The sequence below is a fragment of the Helicoverpa zea genome, chromosome 24, assembly GCF_022581195.2.
Source record: "Helicoverpa zea isolate HzStark_Cry1AcR chromosome 24, ilHelZeax1.1, whole genome shotgun sequence".
NCBI classification, from domain to species: Eukaryota; Metazoa; Arthropoda; class Insecta; order Lepidoptera; family Noctuidae; genus Helicoverpa; species Helicoverpa zea.
Window position 1 is genome coordinate 8449489 of NC_061475.1, and position 20940 is coordinate 8470428.

Sequence of the window (20940 nt, forward strand, 5' to 3'; positions counted from 1 at the left end):
ATACAAAAAACCTCTTTATTTATTTATTGATTTAACCATTCATGCACCGTAAACACATACGAAAGAAGTAAAAACAACATAAAAGTTCAAAGGCTTATTTCTAATGAAATCTCTTCCAGCAGACCCGTAGTCGGCGTATTCTTTATTAGTGTAAAAGGCTTCAAACTTCGAAAACCGTATTGTAAAATAATATTATTTGTGTTGCAATTCATTTTTCGAGTTTACCTCCTCGATTTTGGAAGCCGTTTTTGAACACATTGTTTTTCAGAACAACCGTGATTTTTCTGCCATAAAACTGTCACTAACATACACCACAAAACTATTTCCATGCAAAAATCTTGTCAACCTTCGTTCCGTTACTATATTATGAAAAAATGATCAAAGAAATATCCATATTTTAGACAACAGAGATTACTGAAACGGTAACTGTTACAGCCCTTTTATCGTCCCACTGCTGGACACAGGCCTCCTCTCACACGGAGAAGGATTGAGCATTAATCACCACGCTTGCTCAATGCGGGTTGCTGCTTTCAGACTATATAGTCCAGGTTTCCTCAAGATGTTGTCCTTCATCTTTTTATCAGCCATTGGTGTCCAAGATATACTTAGAGAGTACATACAAACTTAGAAAAGTTGCATTGGTACTTGCCGGAACTGAAATCGAACCCGCGCCCACATACTCGAGAGGTTGGTTTTTTACCCACTAGGCCAACACGAATTCGAACAGAGATTAAAACCACAGAATTCATCAAGCAAGATATTTTCACGTCAGTCAAATATAGCCATTGTTATGTTACATCTTTACTTGTGACCAAAATAGGATTTTAATTAAGTGTCAATCATTCTAAAAGCCAATGACTGTGTTTCGGATTCGGAACTGTAGGTCTCGGCTGTCATTGAACATCCTTGACAGTCGTTACGGGTAGTCAGAAGCCAGTAGGTCTGACACCAGTTTAATCACGTGGTATTGGGTTTCCCGGGTAACTGGGTTGAGGAGGTCAGATAGGCAGTCGCTCCTTGTAAAGCACTGGTACTCAGCTACATCCGGTTAGACTGGAAGCCGACCCCAACATAGTTGGGAAAAAGCTTGGAGGATGATGAAGATGATGCATTCTAAGAGCAGCTCCACAATAGAAGATTTTGACGCATGGCAAAAAACATGTCGCATAGTTCCTAATGTCATCGTTTGATTTGTTAGTTTTCATTTGTTTGTTCAAGTTAAAAAACTGAGCGCAAAATGTACTAATGTGAAAGTGTTGTTTAATAACAAGATATGATGTCGTCATAGAGAAGTCTTGGCTGCAGGTACAAGTATCTATTGAGATTTCCCAAAATAGTGAACAAGATTTTTGACGGGTAAACTGCAAATTATTTTTATTTTATTTATAACTTTAAATTAATTATTCCTTTTTTCAAAATGTCGGCAGACGCAGAAGAAAAGTCCTAAAAAAATCAATGTATGTTCAAATGTTTTTTTCATTCTATTGTTCATTCATATTCATGTCGTTTCATTTCCATATCTAATGAAAGAAGCAAAAAAATATTTGCACGTTTCAGAAAACTGAATGCAAAATCTCCCATTTTAATCATCCCATTCTGTCATTTATAGTTTTACAGATAGTTATTAAAATTTTGATGAGCCACCCTATTCATTGCTTAAGAATGTAAATAACATTTCATTAATATTCACTCTAAGAGTACACTGCAAACTTTTAGTCGGCCGACACAGTTTGAGCTCATAAATGAGTATGAAGTTATATATATGGTAGTACGCACATTACAAAGATCAGGTATTTAGCCGACTGAAAACTTTGATTGGAATCAAGATATTCTTTAAAAAAAATTGCCAACCACCGGGTCAACTGTCGGCCGACTGTTTATTGTGGAGTGAGGTACTTTTCTTTTTTTTTTCCGACGTCAAAAATCATCAAATGACCCCTCCCGCTGTGGGTTAGCAGCGGTGAGGGAGTGTCAGACTCTTACTGACTAAAAACCGTCGTGTTCAGTCCTAGGCCTTTTATGTACCAGGGCCGCGGTATCTCTTTCGAACAACCAAATAGACTAAAAGCAGTCAAACCCAATTCAAAAAGGGCCTATATTAATGTTGACTCAGTTTACGGACCTTCAAAAAACTCAGCAGCATTTTGACGTTATTAAAAAATCCAGAGGGTCTTTATGTTGTGAATAAAAAATGAAACGATTTTGAAATTAAATGCTTAAAGGTCGAGTGTGAATTTAAAATTAGGAATGGACCCTTTTTTATGGTGTTCAGTGTATGAAAGTTGACGGTTGAAAAAAGGGGTGACCATCAGGCGAAATGTTGACAAACAGACTTTTTGGAAACAGGGTACCCACAACGGGATTTATCATCTGGATTGAATGGGTTTCCAAAAACAAATTTGGTTCTGTCAAGGCTGTGAAGCTTTATATATGTGTATATCTATGGCTTATTCCCTTTGAAAGTGTGACTGTGTATATGGAACCATGCCATATTAGAATTGTAAATAATAAATTGCTAAGACTAAGTATTCGTGGTATTCTTTCGTATTCTATAAAAGCCCCCAGCTCACTGGAGACGTAACCGTCCGCCGATAGTTGTTATATGTAGTTTTCAAATCAATTTCATTTGATTTTTATTTTTTTGTTTATGTATATTCAGGTTGCGTAAAAATTGCGAATTACTTATTTTTCATAATAATATTGTACTGTGCTCCAACAGCAAAAAAAAATATCAACATCAAATAAGCAATAAAAAATATATAAACTTAAATTGCCCACCTTTTCATACACTACATATGACTATGAAATTCAACAATCACAAAATAAAAATGAGATACATAAATAAAATAAAAAATACAATAAAAAAAGTTTCATTTCAAACTAAGTGTGTTTTTTTTGTATTTTGAACGAGTCTCAGTATAATTGTATGCCATAAAAAAACTATGAACAAAGAAATTAAAGTAGTTATCTGGCGCCAAACAGACTGAAATACAGTACTCAAATGTGTCATTTCGAAGTCCAAAAAATATTTAGATAAAATGGTTTTGTAGATTTTTCTTTGAGTTAAAAACTTATGAGTCTAATAAAAGAGTTCAAGAGCTTAATGGGTAACTTATATTTTTTTTAACAGACCTCGGGTTTTTACAAAAAAATGGTGTTAAATAATATTTTGATTCTAGTCAGTTTTCAAATTGATTTGATACCGGCTATATGTATACCTAATCTTTATACTGATTTATGAGCCCAAACAAACTATCGGCCTACTAAAACTTTGCAAAACTACTGAACTTATTTCTTTAAATGAAATCTGGATCAGATATTTTAGGATCTCGGATACGCTACACATTTCATCTGGTACCAGGAAGTGGTTCTCCCAGAGCGTGAGTGAAGAAAATTGCTATGTTCAGTCTTTTTGTCATGACAGTCAGACAGACAGAATTTTTTCGCATTTGTAATAAGTATGGATTGATCGGAAAACTTTCCACACCTAAAAGAATACCTTTTTTCTTTTTTTCTCTAGTAGTTTTTTTTTCATGATTACATATCAAAACTTTTTACTCACCCAAAATATACCTAGATACCTTAAACACTTTACCAGTACAAAATATACTTCTACTTCAGCTACCTTCGACAAATAAGGCCTACTCCACATTATTGATAGCTCCTACTAATTAAGTCCGGCTGTCTCTAGAGAACTAGACTGTCGAGAAAAGCCTAATAAAATTAATTAGCCGAAATATACTGGTGTTGTCTAGCAAAATAAGTTTCTGCTACTTTTGTAGACATTTAGTGTGCAGTAAAGTTGGTTAATTATTGTTTTTTCTTGTTTTTCGAGGGTTGAAAGAGTTTTTTGTGTTGGTATTGGTAATAGCCAGTTATTTACTTGATTATATGCCTGCCTATCTGGTGGCCTGAATGTGCATTTGGCGTAGTACCTAAACCTAACTGATAAATCATTGTATCTATTGTTGGAAATCAGATGAAAATCCGTGCAGTCGTTTTTGAGTTTATACTGAACAGAACAAAATATATCGGTACTGGTGTCTTATACAGGTGTCTGAAGTTTGTTTTATATTATAACTATGTAGTGTTTTAGGGTGCGTCCACATCTGGCGAATGCGCCGCGAATGCGCAGCACGCGAGCCGATCGCGAGCTGTCCGCGAGCTGCGCGCGTGCAGTCACTGCAATAGTTCGGTGCGCCTCTTTAGCGCAACTCACGCAAGGCTCGTATAGAGCGCGCGAGCGGCGCGCGATCTGCGCGCAATCAGTTCTCGCCCTTACAGTTCCGTATATTGGCTCAGTACTATCGAAGATCGCAGACGTCGCGCGCCGCTTGCGCGCCGCTCGCGTGCGGCGCTTAGGTCGCGCGCGAGCTGCGCGCGGGCGGCGCAGAAGCGGCGCACGAACAAAAATGCACGCGCGCAGCTCGCGGACAGCTCGCGATCGGCTCGCGTGCTGCGCATTCGCGGCGCATTCGCCAGATGTGGACGCACCCTTATATTCAAGAATAAAAAAGCAGTGTGTATTAGTCGTTTGTTGCAACCTCCTAACTTAACAGGAATACTGCTATAATAATAACTAGTAGTTTCAGGTAATTTATTGTTATTGCTATAATATGTTTTTTTTAAAGCACTTTAACATATTAATTCTACATAATTACGCAGTATACATATGTAAATAAATCATCAAAATAAGCGATAAAACTAATCTTCATTTACACTATAAATTCAAATTAAAATGTACTGCACGTACTTGGTACAAGTTTCTCAATTTAGTGCTGAAATTTAAATTCAATTAAGTAGGTACAAATCTAATTAGCTACACCTGCATGCATATTTACGATCTACATGAGTTTAAAGCTACAATATAATAATTTTAATTACTTAATACATGTTTGTGCAGAATCTTGACTAATATTAGTATGACAAAGTGAATATGTTTATTAATTGTGCAGGTTGCGTAGAATATTTTGAAAACCTATTAATATCTATATAATGATTATTAGTATTATACACGATATTATTATATAACACTGTTATTTTTTTTGTTTGTTTGTACCTCAAAAGTCTCCAAAACTACTTGACCGATTTGTCAAAATCTTTCATTGTTTGGAAAGCTACACTCTTCCTGAGTAACATTAACTATACCTATTATGTCCGGATAATATAGATTAATTTCAGTAGACTCACTATTGATCAAAATCATAAGAAAATAAACCTACAATCTTTATAACATTATCAGTATATCGCAAGTATTGAAACACCCTTATATTAATGTAAGCGAAGTGGTTATACAGAGCCGATACGCCTTTTTTTTTTAACGACGTCAAAAATCATCAAATGACCCCTCCCGCTGTGGGTTAGCAGCGGTGAGGGAGTGTCAGACTCTTACTGACTAAAAACCGTCGTGTTCCGTCATAGGCCTTTTATGTACCAGGGCCGCGGTATCTCTTTCGAACAACCCGCAGGTGCACCTCTGTAGTCATTTAGTTCTAGCCGATACGCCTGCTGCCGACATCTAATATCCAAATGTCTCTTAAAGGTTAACGTATAATATCTACGCCATCATCATCTGCCTAGCCTGTTCCCAACTATGTTGGGGTCGTCTTCCAGTCTAACCGGATGCAGCTGAGTACCAGTGTTTTACAAGGAGCTACTTACTGTCTATCTGACCTCCTCAACTCAGTTCCTCGAGCAACCCAATACCCCTTGGTTAGACTGGCGTCAGACTTACGGGCTTCTGACTACTCGTAACGACTGCCAAAGACGTTCAATGACAGCCGGGACCTAGGTACAATTTAATGTGAACACAGAAACACAGTCATTGGTGTCCAAGATATACTTTTAAAGTATATATGCATACTTAAAAATTGCATTGGTACTTGCCTGACCTGGAATAGAACCGACACTCATACTTGAGAGGTTGGTTCTTTACCCACTAGGCCACCACGACTTTTTTCATTCATCAAGCAACCCGATAACGATTGTTAAGACTAGTTGTCAGCGTTTTTTCGTAACTAATGCCAAAGATGTCATGAAAAAAACCTCATAATCATAAGAAAATATTTTCTTGAAGATACATAATATCGCAAGTATTGAAACACTCTTATATTAATGTAACCGAAGTGGTTATACAGAGCCGATACGCCTGCTGCCGACATCTAATATCCAAATTGTCTCTTATAGGTTAACGTGTAATATCTACGCCAAAGAAAAAGATTATTTTGTGAAGAAAATGTGGGAGAAATGTGTCATGTTGTGGAGGATAGGTTAATTGATAGTTTTGTATGAAGTTAGGTATCTTATCAAGTTTTGCCGTCCATTAGGAATGGACATAAGGACTAAGTATTATTTTTCATAGTTTATCAAGTCACTAGCCATCGGTTTCACTTGCGTCCCGATAAACTACATTTACGTGCTCTTTGAAGCACGGGGATTGGATATTATAGGTACATGCATACAATTATGTATTTAAAACGAAATTGACCGTTTATGGAATTTACTATTTCTAACGTGAAAATTAGTTTGTGCCATCAAAAGCGCACAATTTGAATACATATTAAACGTTGCTTTGATAAAAAACAACACACTTTCATAAACGACATTACAAGATATTTATTCTTCACGTAGTCATAAACTTCAGTCTCAATTAAACATTAAAATAATTGAGCTAACTGGTCTTTAAGGCTTGGGTGCTTTTTCCCCAATTTCGTAAGAATTTATTCTAAAACACATAGAAAGTTGTGCAGGTGGGGTTTTAAAGGCTGACTTTTGCAAAATCGACTTTCGAGAAGTTCCCATCACCAGCTGACTTTGAATAAATGAATTCTATCTTTAACACACCCTTCTTTCCACAGGTCCTTCATCACCAACGCCCCCCACATCATCGGTGAAGCCGGATCAGAACGAGCTGACAGTCACCTTTCCCCCCCTCGAGGATCTGTACAGCAATACTCCTGAGAAGCACTTCGGAACTGAGAACAATACTGTGGTGACGTCACAAACAGGATCCACTGCGTTACTGCCGTGTGTTATCAGGAATATTGGAGATGGAATTGTAAGTAGTTGTTACATATATTTAGTTTCTTTTATTTACTTTAAATGTAAGAAAAGGCTGATGATGATCTAACACTATGTTTTAAGATCTAAATCATTAGCATTTTTGTTTTTCCACTGCACAGGCATCTTCTCAAACAGAGATGGAAAGTTGGAGTGTTAATCACCAAGCTGGTTCAAGGTGGATTGGTGATTCCTGATTCGAGAGGATTGGTGATTTAAAGTTCAATTTTTGTCCAAATGTTTGTGCACACCTGCTAGCTGTGGAATCACGCCGACACATACACGTTTTTCGTTTGCGAAGGAATGTGTGTGAACAATTTTGTTCCAAATAACCGGAAAAATCATGTCTGAAGTCATTTTCTTCATAATAAATGGGCAGCACAAAAAGGACAAAATCTTAAAACTTACACAACAATAAAAATCAGAACCAAGAAACTTAACCCCAGTAAACTAACCCTATACATCAGAAACAAATCCAAATTCGGGCTTAAACGCCGGATTTTTTATCCCAGAAAATGTTAATCACACTTATCTAACCGTTGGCTTATTACTGGCTAAATTAATGAGTTGGCTATATTTAACCGCCAGAACCCAGCTTAGTTTGAAACTCATAAATTTTCAGCCATTTACATTCCGAAATAGAGTAGCTTTATCGTAAAACTATATTTAGAGGGTTATTTAAGAGTTAGGGTAGGGAAAGGTTGTGGCGGTAGCGTGTAGCGGGGTTGTTTGAAACTATTAAATAGCGGATTATTACTTTTCAGCGAATATTTTTTGGTCACGAAATGATTACGAACGACCAAAAAAGGCATTGCAGCCACATACATAAGTGTACTTAGTAAATAGAAGTAAAGGGACTTCTATACAGAAAAACTTAGCCGAGTACGTCTTATAAGGGACTAAGCAATGCTTCATCTCAAACTCATAGCTGGATTGACAAATAACAAAAGCACATTTTTGGGATTGCCGGAGGATATACCAATTGCACGATAAGGTTAATTTAAATCCAATACCTAAAGTTTGGGTCACCTGATTTACATACCTATTTTAAAGTAGAATTCAGTCAAATACTTTTGTGATGTTATGAATATTTAGACATCACTTAAATATGCATGCATGCCATACATACCGAGACTCTAGTTCATATTAGATACAATCTTACTTATATTATAAATGTGAAAGTTTGTGAGAATGTATGGATGTATGTTTGTTATTCAATCACGCAAAAACGGCTGGACCGATTTGATTATTTGGTATGTAGATAGGTGGTACCCTGGATTAACACATAGGCTACTTTTTTCAACACACTACGCGGGCGAAGCCGCTGGCGGAAGCTAGTTATTTATATGTAAAAAAGTTAAAAATTAATCATCATTCCAACAGCTTAGTTTAACACCCCAACAGCCAAAACAAAATACACTAGCTTGCCAAAAACTCGACACACGTTATACCGAGTGTTGTCAAACCGGTTCAGAGCGGTTATAATCCTGTAAACGTCAGTCGCATGCGTCAGACCTGTGACGTCACGGGTACACTAATGGAAGGTTGTTTGTTTTTTTTTTGTGGAAACTAGTTTCGGTCGTTTTTTGCGGTTTGGTTTGTTTTTTTTTAATATATTTTGTTTTGAACAAGAGTAGTAAATATGGTAGCGGTGATAAATAAAGGTGTAGGACTGTAAGAACTAATGGTAAAGACGGGTCAGGCTTAAATGACGTCAAAAAAAAAATAAGAAGTATTTGCAATATGCAATGTCTGTCAATCTTGTTTTTTTTTTAGAAATTTCTGTACAAAAAAGAAAACTCTGTTTTACTGAGACATTACCTAAAAATCATTACCTAAATGAAAATCGTCCTATTTTTCTTTATTAAAGAGTTGGTCAAAATTAACCTAAAACAACCCTTTTTGCCAGTTTCAAAAGTCATTTGAATCCATCCTCTGAGTCACTGAAAGCGTCACAATTTTTTAAACCGCTCCGCTTATCATTCTCCAATGTTACACCCGCTATAGTTCGGCCATTCAGAGAATGCGTTCCTGACACGTCGCGATTGAACTGACGACGTAACTTTGCAATGGCGTTGCAGTTACGATAAAAATATTTTTGCTGGTTGTTTACCGTTTTAACAATTGAGGAGCATTAAAACAACATTATTATATCAATAATCAATGAATGTAGTTACGTCGTCAGTTCAATCGCGACGTGTCAGGAACGCATTCTCTGAATGGCCGAACTATAACAACAAGACCTAACCCTTACGGTTCGGGATAGAAGATGTACGGTAGCAATGGCTCAGGTGCCAACATTTTGGAAGAATTGAAATATTGTCAAAAGCCGGAATCGAACTGTCACCCAGGCGAATGGTTTAGACGCTATCTGAGAAAACTTGGCGTTTTGCTCAAGCAGGTGCACTGACAGTCCTATTACTCTAAAGTAGAGGTACTGCTTTAGAGAACTGTTTCCAATATTCGACCTATCTTTTCATTTTTACATTAGCTTCATAGAAGTTCCTGATACAAAGGACAACATTCATTTCGTACCCAAAACTGAAAGTGCCGGCCAGAAGAAAAAAATTGTGGATTCTTGTAGAGAATAATGCCCTGAAGATTTTTTACTATTACAAGAATTGTCTACAATTAACCCCCAGGCAGCTATTTGACTTTGAAAATACCAAAAAATCCCACAATGTTTGGTGCATTACATTACGGCCATTAACTGGAGAAGCCAGCCGCTGCCTTCAAACGACTCCTGCCCGACCTGGGAAGTCATCAAATGACCCCCCTCTCGTTATGGGTAAGTCTGACTCTTACTGACTCAAACCCATCATGGGGAAACCAAGGCCGCGATAATCCTTTCGAAGAATCCCGCAGCCCCAATAGGCCTTGTCCCCGCAAAAATATCGTAGGATTCTTGTCGAGGATGCCCTGAAGATATTTTCTGTTATAAGGAACGTCTTCGGTTAACCCTCAGACTGCTATTTGATTAAAAGTGTGAGAACCGTGAATAAAAAATCTATACTTGAATGTTACGGCAAATAACGTCCACAGTGTTTTTATAACTAATCGAACCTCTACCATATACCCCCCCTCCTGCTACACCGAGGAGACTTACTGATTTAAACCCATCATGTTCCTTCTGATAATGTACCAGAGCCGCGGTAACTCCTTCGAACAATCTCGCATCCCCGGTAGGTTTTGGCCACCTGGGGTTTGCTGACTCTCTGAGGGGGGCGATGGGAGGGGGGCGGATGAACAATGCACGCCGCCGATACCTGTTGTCTCCAAGAGAGAGACGGAGGGACGCTGAGCCACTCGAAATTCTATAGGGGCGAGGGGGAATGGGATGACTTTTTTTTAACGACGTCAAGAATCATCAAATGACCCCTCCCGCTGTGGGTTAGCAGCGGCGAGGGAATGTCAGACTCTTACTGACTAAAAACCATCGTGTTCCGTCGTAGGCCTTTTATGTGCCAGGGCCGCGGCATCTCTTTCGAACAACCCGCAGCCCCGGCAGGCCTTGGCCCTACTGGGCCCCGCTGGGGTTGCTGACATCTCTTTGAGGAGCGCGTGGAACAACGCGCGCCGTCGACACGGGTCTGTCGTCTAAGCAGAGGGACGATGAGCCACCCGAACTCACCGCCCACAGACCCACGCCTACGGTGGCCGGGAGTCATCTCGCGACACCCGGCGCCCGTGGTGTCTACCTGGCGTGGCGGTCGGAATGAGAGGTGCGAACTCTCTGGCGTTTCGCCCCCTCCTTCTCGAGCATGACCGCTTCGCAGAAGGAGGCGACGGCATTCCATTCCCTCTCGCCCCGGACCATGGCCTGAACCAGGGCCGGACGCGAGAGGTCGCCGCCGCCTAAAGCCTCTACGAGGACCCGGCGGTGCCCTTCCTACGCAGGGCACTCCTGGACTATGTGGTCCACCGTGTCCTCGGGGCTATCCGCACAGTGGTGACACCCGGGCGCCTCCTCACGACCGATTCGATGCAGGTACCTCCCGAAACAACCGTGTCCGGTGAGGACCTGCGTCATGCGGTATGTGAGTCGGCCGGTCGGCCGCCTCCTGGTGCGATCTCCCCTGTGCCAGTACCAGCGCGTCGTCAGCGTAGTACACCACGCTGACGCCGCTAGGGAGGTCGGCGCGCAGCACCCAGTCGTAGCCGATGTTCCACAGGAGCGGCCCCAGAACCGATCCCTGCGAAACACCGACCTGAGACCGGACCTATCCGACAGATAGGCAAGAGATGTCAAGAGACACCGCCAAGACGACATCCCCCCGAGACACAGCGTCCCCCCTCGTGAAAGTGGGACCCACCAGGGTCAGAACCTGCCAGGGCTGCGAGATTGTTCGCAAGAGTTACCGCGGCCCTGATACATTATCAGAAGAAACATGATGGATTTAAATCAGTAAGTCTCCTCGGTGTAGCAGGAGGGGAGGGGGGGGGGGTATATGGTAGAGGTTCGATTAGTTAAAAAATACTGTGGACGTTATTTGCCGTAACATTCAAGTATAGATTTTTTATTCACGGTTCTCACACTTTAAACTCAAATAGCAGTCTGAGGCCTCTGCCTCGAATTTTGCGGGCAGCGGGGCGGCAGCGGCGGCGGCGCGGGAGCGGGGCGGGCAACGCATACCTGTTCTCGAAACTAGCGGGCAGATCGCGCGGCAATATAGCAGTGTAGTGTTGTGTTCTGTTGTGTTTGCTGTTCCATATGGGTGTCCTCTCAAACATAGCCGAAATAATTACCTCTTGCACGTCCGAAGACATTTTGATACGTCACAAAAAAAATGTATAACACTATGCCTACAATGCAGACGCCCAACGCCGGTCACCGCTTGACTGGAGCGCACCGCTCGTTGCCCGCCGCCGCGCCGCTCCCGCGCCGCTGTATTCGAGGGCCGGTCCATTTGATTATACGCGTAAGATCCTGCCGCTCCCGCGCCGCCGCCGCCGCCGCCCCGCTGCCCGCAAAATTCGAGGCAGAGGCCTTAGGGTTAACCGAAGACGTTCCTTATAATAGTAAAAAATCTTCAAGGCATCCTCGACAAGAATCCTACGATATTTTTACGGGGACAAGGCCTATCGAGGCTGCAGGATTCTTCGAAAGGATTATCGCGGCCCTGGTTTCCCCATGATGGGTTTTAGTCAGTAAGAGTCAGACTTCCCCATAACGAGAGGGGGGTCATTTGATGACTTCCCAGGTCGGGCAGGAGTCGTTTGAAGGCAGCGGCTGGCTTCTCCAGTTAATGGCCGTAATGTAATGCACCAAACATTGTGGTATTTTCAAAGTCAAATAGCAGCCTGGGGGTTAATTGTAGACAATTCTTGTAATAGTAAAAAATCTTCAGGGCATTATTCTCTATAAGAATCTACATTTTTTTTCTTCTGGCCGGCACTTTCATTTTTGGGTACAAAATGTTCGACACTTGAATGATCTCCTTTCTATCTTTAGTAAGCAAAATAACAAATATAATATTGGGAATGGCCGTTAGAGGACTAGAACCAGTTGATTTGGATCGTAAGTCTGGGTTCGTAATTTGGGCAAGAAGAAATAATTTTAAGAGCCTGCAGCATTTTCCAATTTTCATTTAATAAGCTGATAACTGATTAAGACTGCGTAGTGATAGAAAGAAAGTCTGAGCGAGTTAAATATCGTGTAAATTTTTTTATAGCGAGTGTAGGTGAAAATGTTGATAATTAAGAGTACTGCAAACTTTTTGCCGGCTCATAGTTTGTTTGAGCTCCTAAATCAGTATGAAGATAGTAGTGTGTACATTAAAAAGACCAGCTATTTAGCCGGAATCGACTGAAATCTTTGATTAAAAAAAATCCTTTACAAAAATAATTGCAGACCAACGGGCCAACTGTCCTGGCCGACTGTTTAGGTAAAAACGTTGATAATTTTAAGTAACCTAATATTCATCGCAAGTAAATACAAAGAAAATATATCTAACAAAGTTCTCAGAACAATAAAAACGAGGGTAACAACTAAAACTAAATGCAGTAAACATGTTAACCATTAAACCAGTTGGCAGTTAACTAGAGAACTAATTTGTAAGCTTAGTTACTGGTGAATAAATGGTTCTAGTTAGATTTTATTTTTCACCATTTGTCTCTCGTGGTTTCACTCGTGTCTTGTGGGAATTTACTAGGATAAAATATTATTATCTAAACTTACACAGAATGGGGGTTTCTATTGTAAAAAAAAATAATTGCTAAGTATAAATCATCATCTTTTTTTTTTTTTTAACGACGTCAAAAATCATCAAATGACCCCTCCCGCTGTGGGTTAGCAGCGGTGAGGGAGTGTCAGACTCTTACTGACTAAAAACCGTCGTGTTCCGTCATAGGCTTTTTGTGTACCAGGGCCGCGGTATCTCTTTCGAACAACCCGCAGCTCCGGCAGGCCTTGGCCCTGCTGGGCCCCGCTGGGGTTGCTGACATCTCTTTGAGGAGCGCGTGGAACAACGCGCGCCGTCGACACGGGTCTGTCGTCTAAGTAGACAGAGGGGCGATGAGCCACCCGAACTCACCGCCCACAGACCCACGCCTACGGTGGCCGGGAGTCATATCGCGACACCCGGCGCCCATGGTGTCTACCTGGTCCAGCGCGGCGGCCGGGATGAGAGATGCGAACTCTCTGGCGTTCCGCCTCCTCCTTCGCAGAAGGAGGCGACGGCATCCCATTCCCTCTCGCCCCGGACCATGGCCTGAACCAGGGCCGGACGCGAGAGGTCGCCGCCGCCCAAAGCCTCGACGAGGACCCGGCGGTGCCCCTCCCATGCGGAGCACACCTGGACTGTGTGGTCCACCGTGTCCTCGGGGCTGTCCGCACAATGGTGACACCCGGGCGCCTCCTCACGACCGATTCGGTGCAGGTACCTCCCGAAACAACCGTGTCCGGTGAGGACCTGCGTCATGCGGTACGTGAGGGCGCCGTTACTCCTCCCGAGCCACTCCTCAAAGAGGGGACTTACCGCCACGATGGTGGCGTGCCCTATAAATCATCATCTGCCTAGCCTTTTCCCAACTTTGTTGGGGTCGGCCTCCAGTCTAACCGTATGCAGCTGAGTACCAGTGTGCCACAAGGAGCAACTGCCTATCTGATCTCATCAACCCAGTTACCCGGCAACCCAATTGCGAGTTATAAAATTGGTGAAAAAAATCATAAAGATTTTTTTTTTCCTTTTTTAGACTAAAAAGATCTCTCAAAATTTAATGTAAGATATGTAGATGCGTAACATTAATGGCACTTTCTAACATAAATTCTGAACACCCAGACATTCATTCTAATAATCGTCTAGCACAAGGCACTAAACCTCAAAATTACCATCCTAATCCAATCTAGATTACAAAGGACGCCTAAATCCATTATGACGTACCCACCGACGTACCTAATGACGTACCCTATTACGTCAGAGGTGACGTAAGATGTTTGCCAAACCCATTGACCCGAAACATTTGTGGCACCCGCAATTGTAAATTCGTATTTGGTATTGACGTTTTCATTTCCAGTGTTTTATGAAGATTTGAAGACAGGTCAAGGTCAAACGGGTGTTTGGAGTGAATGGGGGTTGGAAAGTATGGGGTTCGTTGATAAATTGTTGGTTATGAAGGAATCTTATATGTATGTAGTATGGACGATTTCCTATAAGAAAAGGCTTCTTTGATAAAAAAAACTGTACGGAGAAAATAGGACCACTGCATGTTGATTTTAAAAAATAAAACGACCCTTATGTTGCATCATTCCGGACTGCCGAACCTGAGGTCCCTGGTTCGATTTAAGGTATGATCGATAATTTGTGTGATGTCTTGTCCGTCGTGATCTGAGTGTTATAATATGTATGGCTATGTGTAGTTTATCAGTTGTGTTAGCTCCCATAACACAAGTTAATTAACAACCTAACATGGGGCTAACCGACTGTGTGTAAAAAGGTATCCTGTCCTGATATTTGTTTATAATTGATCGCCGAGATCTGAAATCTTAGAGCTTATTTAAATTTTATCAACTTTTGTACAAAAAGTTCGAGTATTAAATGTCTTTAAATTAATTTACTCACCCAGACATAATGTCGTCCAGCTACAAGCATAGAAGCGGGCTTTGCAACGAGACAGCAAGATCATAAATCATTCTGAACAATACCTAAAGCGCATTACTATTTATAATTGTCAGAGATAAGCTGCGTCTGCTAACTATGCACTTGAACAACGCAACATCTTGAGTGCATTTGTGTTGTTGGATAAAGAGGTTCAAAACCGTCTGGTTTCATAATTCCGTTTTCACGGGTAATGTTTTAGTGGGGTTTTGAGAAGTGTTTTAAGCATTTTATTAACATGTATGGTTATATTTTTGGTCCATTGCTAGTTATAAGGGTTTCTTAGGTAGGTAAATAGTGAACTTTTTAAGAGCCTTCAAATACTGTAGACTAAAATGTCGGCTGATAGGTGGCTTGACGTTCGGCTGAATAGTTTGCAGGCAATCATGAATCTAATGAAAACTTTTCATTTGGTTTGATACCGGCCGGACAATTGATCGTTTCAATGTGCATACTACTCATCTCCACATAGATTTATGAGTGTAATCTAACTATTATCGGTTAAATACAAGTTTGCAGTATGTGGGATTGGACAGCAATAACTTATAGTGAAAAAAATATTGTAGTGGGAACTTTTACTTAAAGACTCTGGAATCACCAACCCGCATTGAGCAAGCGTGGTGATTAACGCTCATTCCTTCTCTGTACGAGAAGAGGACTGTGCCTTAAAGTGGGACAATATAAAAGGTTGATGATGATGATGTGCCCGGCTAACTGGGTTGAGGAGGTCAGATACAGTCGCTCCTTGTAAAGCACTGGTACTCAACTACATCCGGTTAGACTGGAAGCCGACCCCAACATAGTTGGGAAAAAGGCTCGGAGGATGATGATGATGATGATGATGAAAATGACAACAAAACTATATTAGATCGATAACACGCGTTACCGGATTTCAATCTCTGTGTTCGCGATCCAGCAAAATTAATCCAGGCTTAATTAATGCTGTTAATTTATGGGGCAGCAGGAATGTGGGAGCTGAATTGTGTTATATGTAGTTTGCTAATAAACTGCAGAATAAGTTTATTAAGTCGGTTGTTTCTCGTGGTTAGAAATTCCTTCCTGAGGGAGCTACTTTGTGTGTAAGGATATAAAGAAGAATTGCAAACTCAAACTTTGAAATTCTGAAATTAGCTAGTTGACTCGTCGAAGTGTCGAGAAGCTTTACTCGTCCGAAGTTGGCTACTAGTGTCTTTGCAATAGTCAAAACACTACCAAGTATGTATAAGAAGGCAATGGGTAATTTCAGAATAAAGAAGTCATTTGGATTTTCAAAAAAAAGATACATGTTAAAGTCATTTCAGTCGAAGGTTTTTGTATTAAATCAGACTTAAGGATACTGCAATATTTTTGTTTTTGCTGCACTTGCATAACAAAAATACATATGTTCGTGATACTGTATCCCAACGTAACAGCTTTAAATGCAGCCTTACTACAAAAACTTAAACATCTGTTGAACACTTGTCTAAAAAAGTGTAGCTGCAAAACGTCCCTAATTCAACGTCATAATCTGACATTTTTTTAGACTAGTGTTCAACAGACGCTTAAAGGTTTTTGTGGTACAACGGTTAATTTCTCCATACCTATCCAAATATCGCTGTCTTTCGCCCGTTTAAAAATTTTCAAGCATTATTGCACACCGTGGTAGCATTCATTTTTAAACCTGCACAAAACGTTAGTGGCCTTACTACAAAAACTTTAACCACTGTTTTACACTTGTCTAAAAAAAATGTGGCTCCAAAATAAACCATATGTCAACGTCATAATTCGTCATTTTTTTAGACAAGTCTTAAACTGACGTTAAAAAGTTTTTGTGGTAAGACGGTTAGTTTTTAAAGCTATTTTTAAATGGACAACAGGTTGTTCGGCCATTAGCTTAGAACTCGATCGGTCGGGCTATTCATTAACCAAAAAGTGGTAAAAATGTTTTGGGAGTTTGGAGAAATAGTGTTTGAAGTTCTTCTTTAATTTTAGTTGAATCACAGATTACTGTAATAGTTACGTTGAATAATATAATCTGTAGTGCTTTATATACGTTTTTATTGAATTCATGTATGAAATATTTCCAAACTAATATGTCGTAACCTGTAGTCATAAATGTAAATGTAATATTATGAAGCTGAAGTGTTCTTTTCTGTAAACACGCTAATCTCCTTAACTCTTACTGACTGATATGAAAAATTAAGTATATCTTTTGATTGACCACTTTAATATATGGATACTATTGTAATGATTTCAAAATCCTTAACAGTGTGAGATAGCCATATTATGTACTTGGAAGGCTAGAGGCTACTTTTTACCTGAGTGTACGAAAGAAGCTCGAACACATGTAAAACTGCTGTCATAAGCCAGTTTATCACACAGTAAAAACTCAAATATTATCAAAATGTCTCTTTCAAAATGATCTCCTTTAGAACTAAACAACACAACTTCCTTGACTTGGCAATCGTGAACAGTAATTAAGGCACACACAGCATAATCCGGTTATATCCGGCTTGAACTGGATACGTCGTTAGTAGGAACTTAATGAAGATTAATATGTACATGTATTCTGTGTATGTACACGAAATCCTTAGGTCCTTAATAATCCTTAATAACATTATATGGCTCATTATTATGATTATGTTATGTTACTTACCTGTGTAGGCTGTAAAAATTAAGTTAAAATATGTAGGTATATATCCTTCTATACAAGTCTGATTTGCATCATTTATTCATGAAGTCATGGTAAAGAATATTTATATTAATATTAGCGACAACATTTCTCGCTACTGTTTTTTACAGAAAACATCTTATATGTGTTCAAAGATTTGACCTACAAACTGGTACAATGATTTTTAGAAACATCCTGCTAATATTTGGGATACATTTTTTCGCTATTATGATAAATTCAATAATTAATAGTTAGCTTGTGATGCAGAGGAAAAAAGTTCATAATAAGAAAGGTCTTGAGCGAAAATGTGCATTATGGAAAAGACGATAAGGCTTGAAATAATTTAAATGATTTTAATGACAATTGAATTTCTAACAAGATTTCAGATAAGGAAGTGTGGAAGAAAGACAACACCATGCTAAGTCGACCCCAGATAGAATTGTTATATGGGCGAGAGGATGATGATGAAGTAAATTTTAAGACCGTATTTAAGTCAACTCCCATATTGACTCTGAAAATAAAACCAGTTAACGTATAAAACTTCTTCATAAATATTTAATCAGCAAAACTCAATCATAACGCTTTATGAGTCCAACTATTTTTCACCCTTAGCCCGCTTCAGCGGTCTTGAAAATAAAGCGCCTCCGTCTCAAGCTTGTTCGAAATAAATCGCACTTAGCCTACCCACACACTGGAGACCAAACAGTCGGCCGACAGTTGGCCGATGTTTGGAAGAAAATATTTTTTTTATGACATCTTGAAATCAAAGTTTTAGTCGATGTGACCATCATCAGCCTACCCTTATCCCAAATTTTTATTTAGGGTCGGCGTAGCATGTTTTCTTCCTTCACACTCTTCTGTATGCCGTCATCTCACAAGTAACATTCTTTTGAGCCATATCGACTTTCACACAATCCATCCATCGTTTCTTTGGTCGTTCCCTTCCTCTATATCCATCCACATTCATGCTCATCACCTTTTAGTCGATGTGATACCGGTCTTATTATTGATCATTGTTATGTGAGCAGTCCTCTACATTGACGTACTTATAAAGTGCCCAATGCAACTTTCGGCCGACTAAAAAGTTTCCAGTGTGCAGGTATTCTGAACGACATTCAGCAATTAATTCAATGAAACCAAGCCTTAATATATTGAAGTATTAGCTAGGCTTATTTATAAATCCTCTTAGAAATAAGTGAGCCAGAAAATAGTGGTTGTAGCTCACATTACCCGTAATATAGAATTTGAGAGTTACCAATTTTTGGGGTCTTAATGCAAAGGTTAATAAAGGACATACTTGGGCTCCAAATCAGTATAGTTCTCGTCAAACTTTTGCCGCTCTGAAGTACCCTTTTTAATGGCTAGCGTATGTGGAATGGTATTTTGTTCACATATTTTACTAGTAGCCAACTTCAGGGCACCAAAGCGAGAGCTATAAGCATAACAAACTCTTTTTTGACAAATTTCCATTCCGTATTATAAGAGTTCTAGTTTTCGTTGCAAAAAGTACTAATACATATAAAGGCACAATCAGATTAAAATTATCTGTTTGCCATTTCAACGATATAGTCATGCTGAAACTACAGCACACACAAAAATGCGAAATTCATGAGCTTTTACTTTGAAATTACAAAGCCACAATACAATTTAATTTTATGATGTCTTAAACATCCAAGCGTGGCATAATACTGGTGTGAGATCCGATACTGGAATTAAAACCATATTGGCATAGACGAAATTTGCTTCCAAAGTGTTACTTAAACGTATTGGCAGACACCCAGGTTTAAAGTTACGATAAAAGCGTGTTCGCGTTTACAAGTTTATCGCTTAAAAGAATATTTATCGTACAAGGGAATCTTTTACTTTTAGAGAATTTAAACTACCGGATACGCCGTTCTATTGATCTGTAAAAAGTACATACGAAGGTGTCGCTTATATTTATTTATTTATTTAATACTTCTTGCACATATAGTACAATGGCGGACATAACGCCTAAGGCGTTCTCTACCAGTCTACCTTTTTGTGGCGGAGAGAAAGTGTTGGTAGGTGCAAACAAAACCGAAAAACTAGTATGAGACATAAACCTACATATTTAAAATACACAAATAAGTTAATAATAATATATATGTGTATATATAACTATATAAATATGTACACTACATACAATACTAATAACATATCAAGAAAATTAATTTGAAACTGACTGTTTATGTTCCTGCCAATTTCCCAAGATAGTGGTCACGAACTTTGAGTTTGAAGGTGTGACGGCTATTTACCATCCTGATCTCCAGAGGTAACTCATTCCAGAGAAGATAAATTTTACAAACTTATACTTATACTGGTTACTTATACTGGTTTGTGTGTGTAAAAATTATGCTTGTGTTTGACAATTTAGTCGTGTGTGTGCGTAACGATGTGATCACAAATGTATGAGTGATATTATATTGCTATTTGTTGCATTACCTCTCCACTCGCACCAATTTGTAGACTATTTCGCATAATTTGATTTTGTGGTCTTGGCGATTCCGGTTGGTTGAATGCTCTAAGCTTTTACAAGAACATGGACGTAAAACAATATTGTTGAAGTCTGCATAAAATAAATATCAGTTTATTTACTATACCAGTGCTGGAAAAATACTTTTTCTTTGACAGAAAGGACATCAGTATTCCTTACGCTCCTTGGTGACTGTTAAAATAAAACAAGACCTTATTTATTTTGAAAGACAAGCGTTCATCTTGACTTTTACAATAAACCGTAAAAAAGTTTGCTTTAAAAACCTATGTACCTAATTAGTTGGAAACACAATTTTCTTAGTTTTTTCTCAACAATGTTTAGGTCGGCTTTCAACAGACGACCTTGTGAACCCAGTTACCCGGGAAACCCCTTATGGCATGATACAACTAGTTGTCAGACTTTCTACGACCCCTAATGACAATCAAAAACATACTAAAATAATAATATGTATTGTTTCAGGTATCGTGGATAAGAAGAAAAGATTACCACCTCCTCACAGTCGGTCTGACAACGTACAGTTCAGACCAGAGGTTTCAAGCCATTCATTTGCAGCATTCAGAGGTAAGCTATCTCTATATCATTTTTATAAACTAAAGGGGCTCATAGCTAAGTAACAGACA

The 20940-nt window shown here is 39.5% G+C and overlaps 1 protein-coding gene across 1 annotated transcript in view; it reads left to right on the forward strand.

Annotated features, from left to right (window-relative positions):
* LOC124642313 overlaps positions 1–20940 on the forward strand; it is a 62330-nt gene that overhangs the window by 16313 nt on the left and 25077 nt on the right. The window contains exons 2-3 of the mRNA XM_047180692.1: positions 6858–7057; positions 20780–20881. Coding sequence (XP_047036648.1) covers positions 6858–7057; positions 20780–20881 — 302 coding nt within the window. The remainder of the gene's footprint in view (positions 1–6857; positions 7058–20779; positions 20882–20940) is intronic.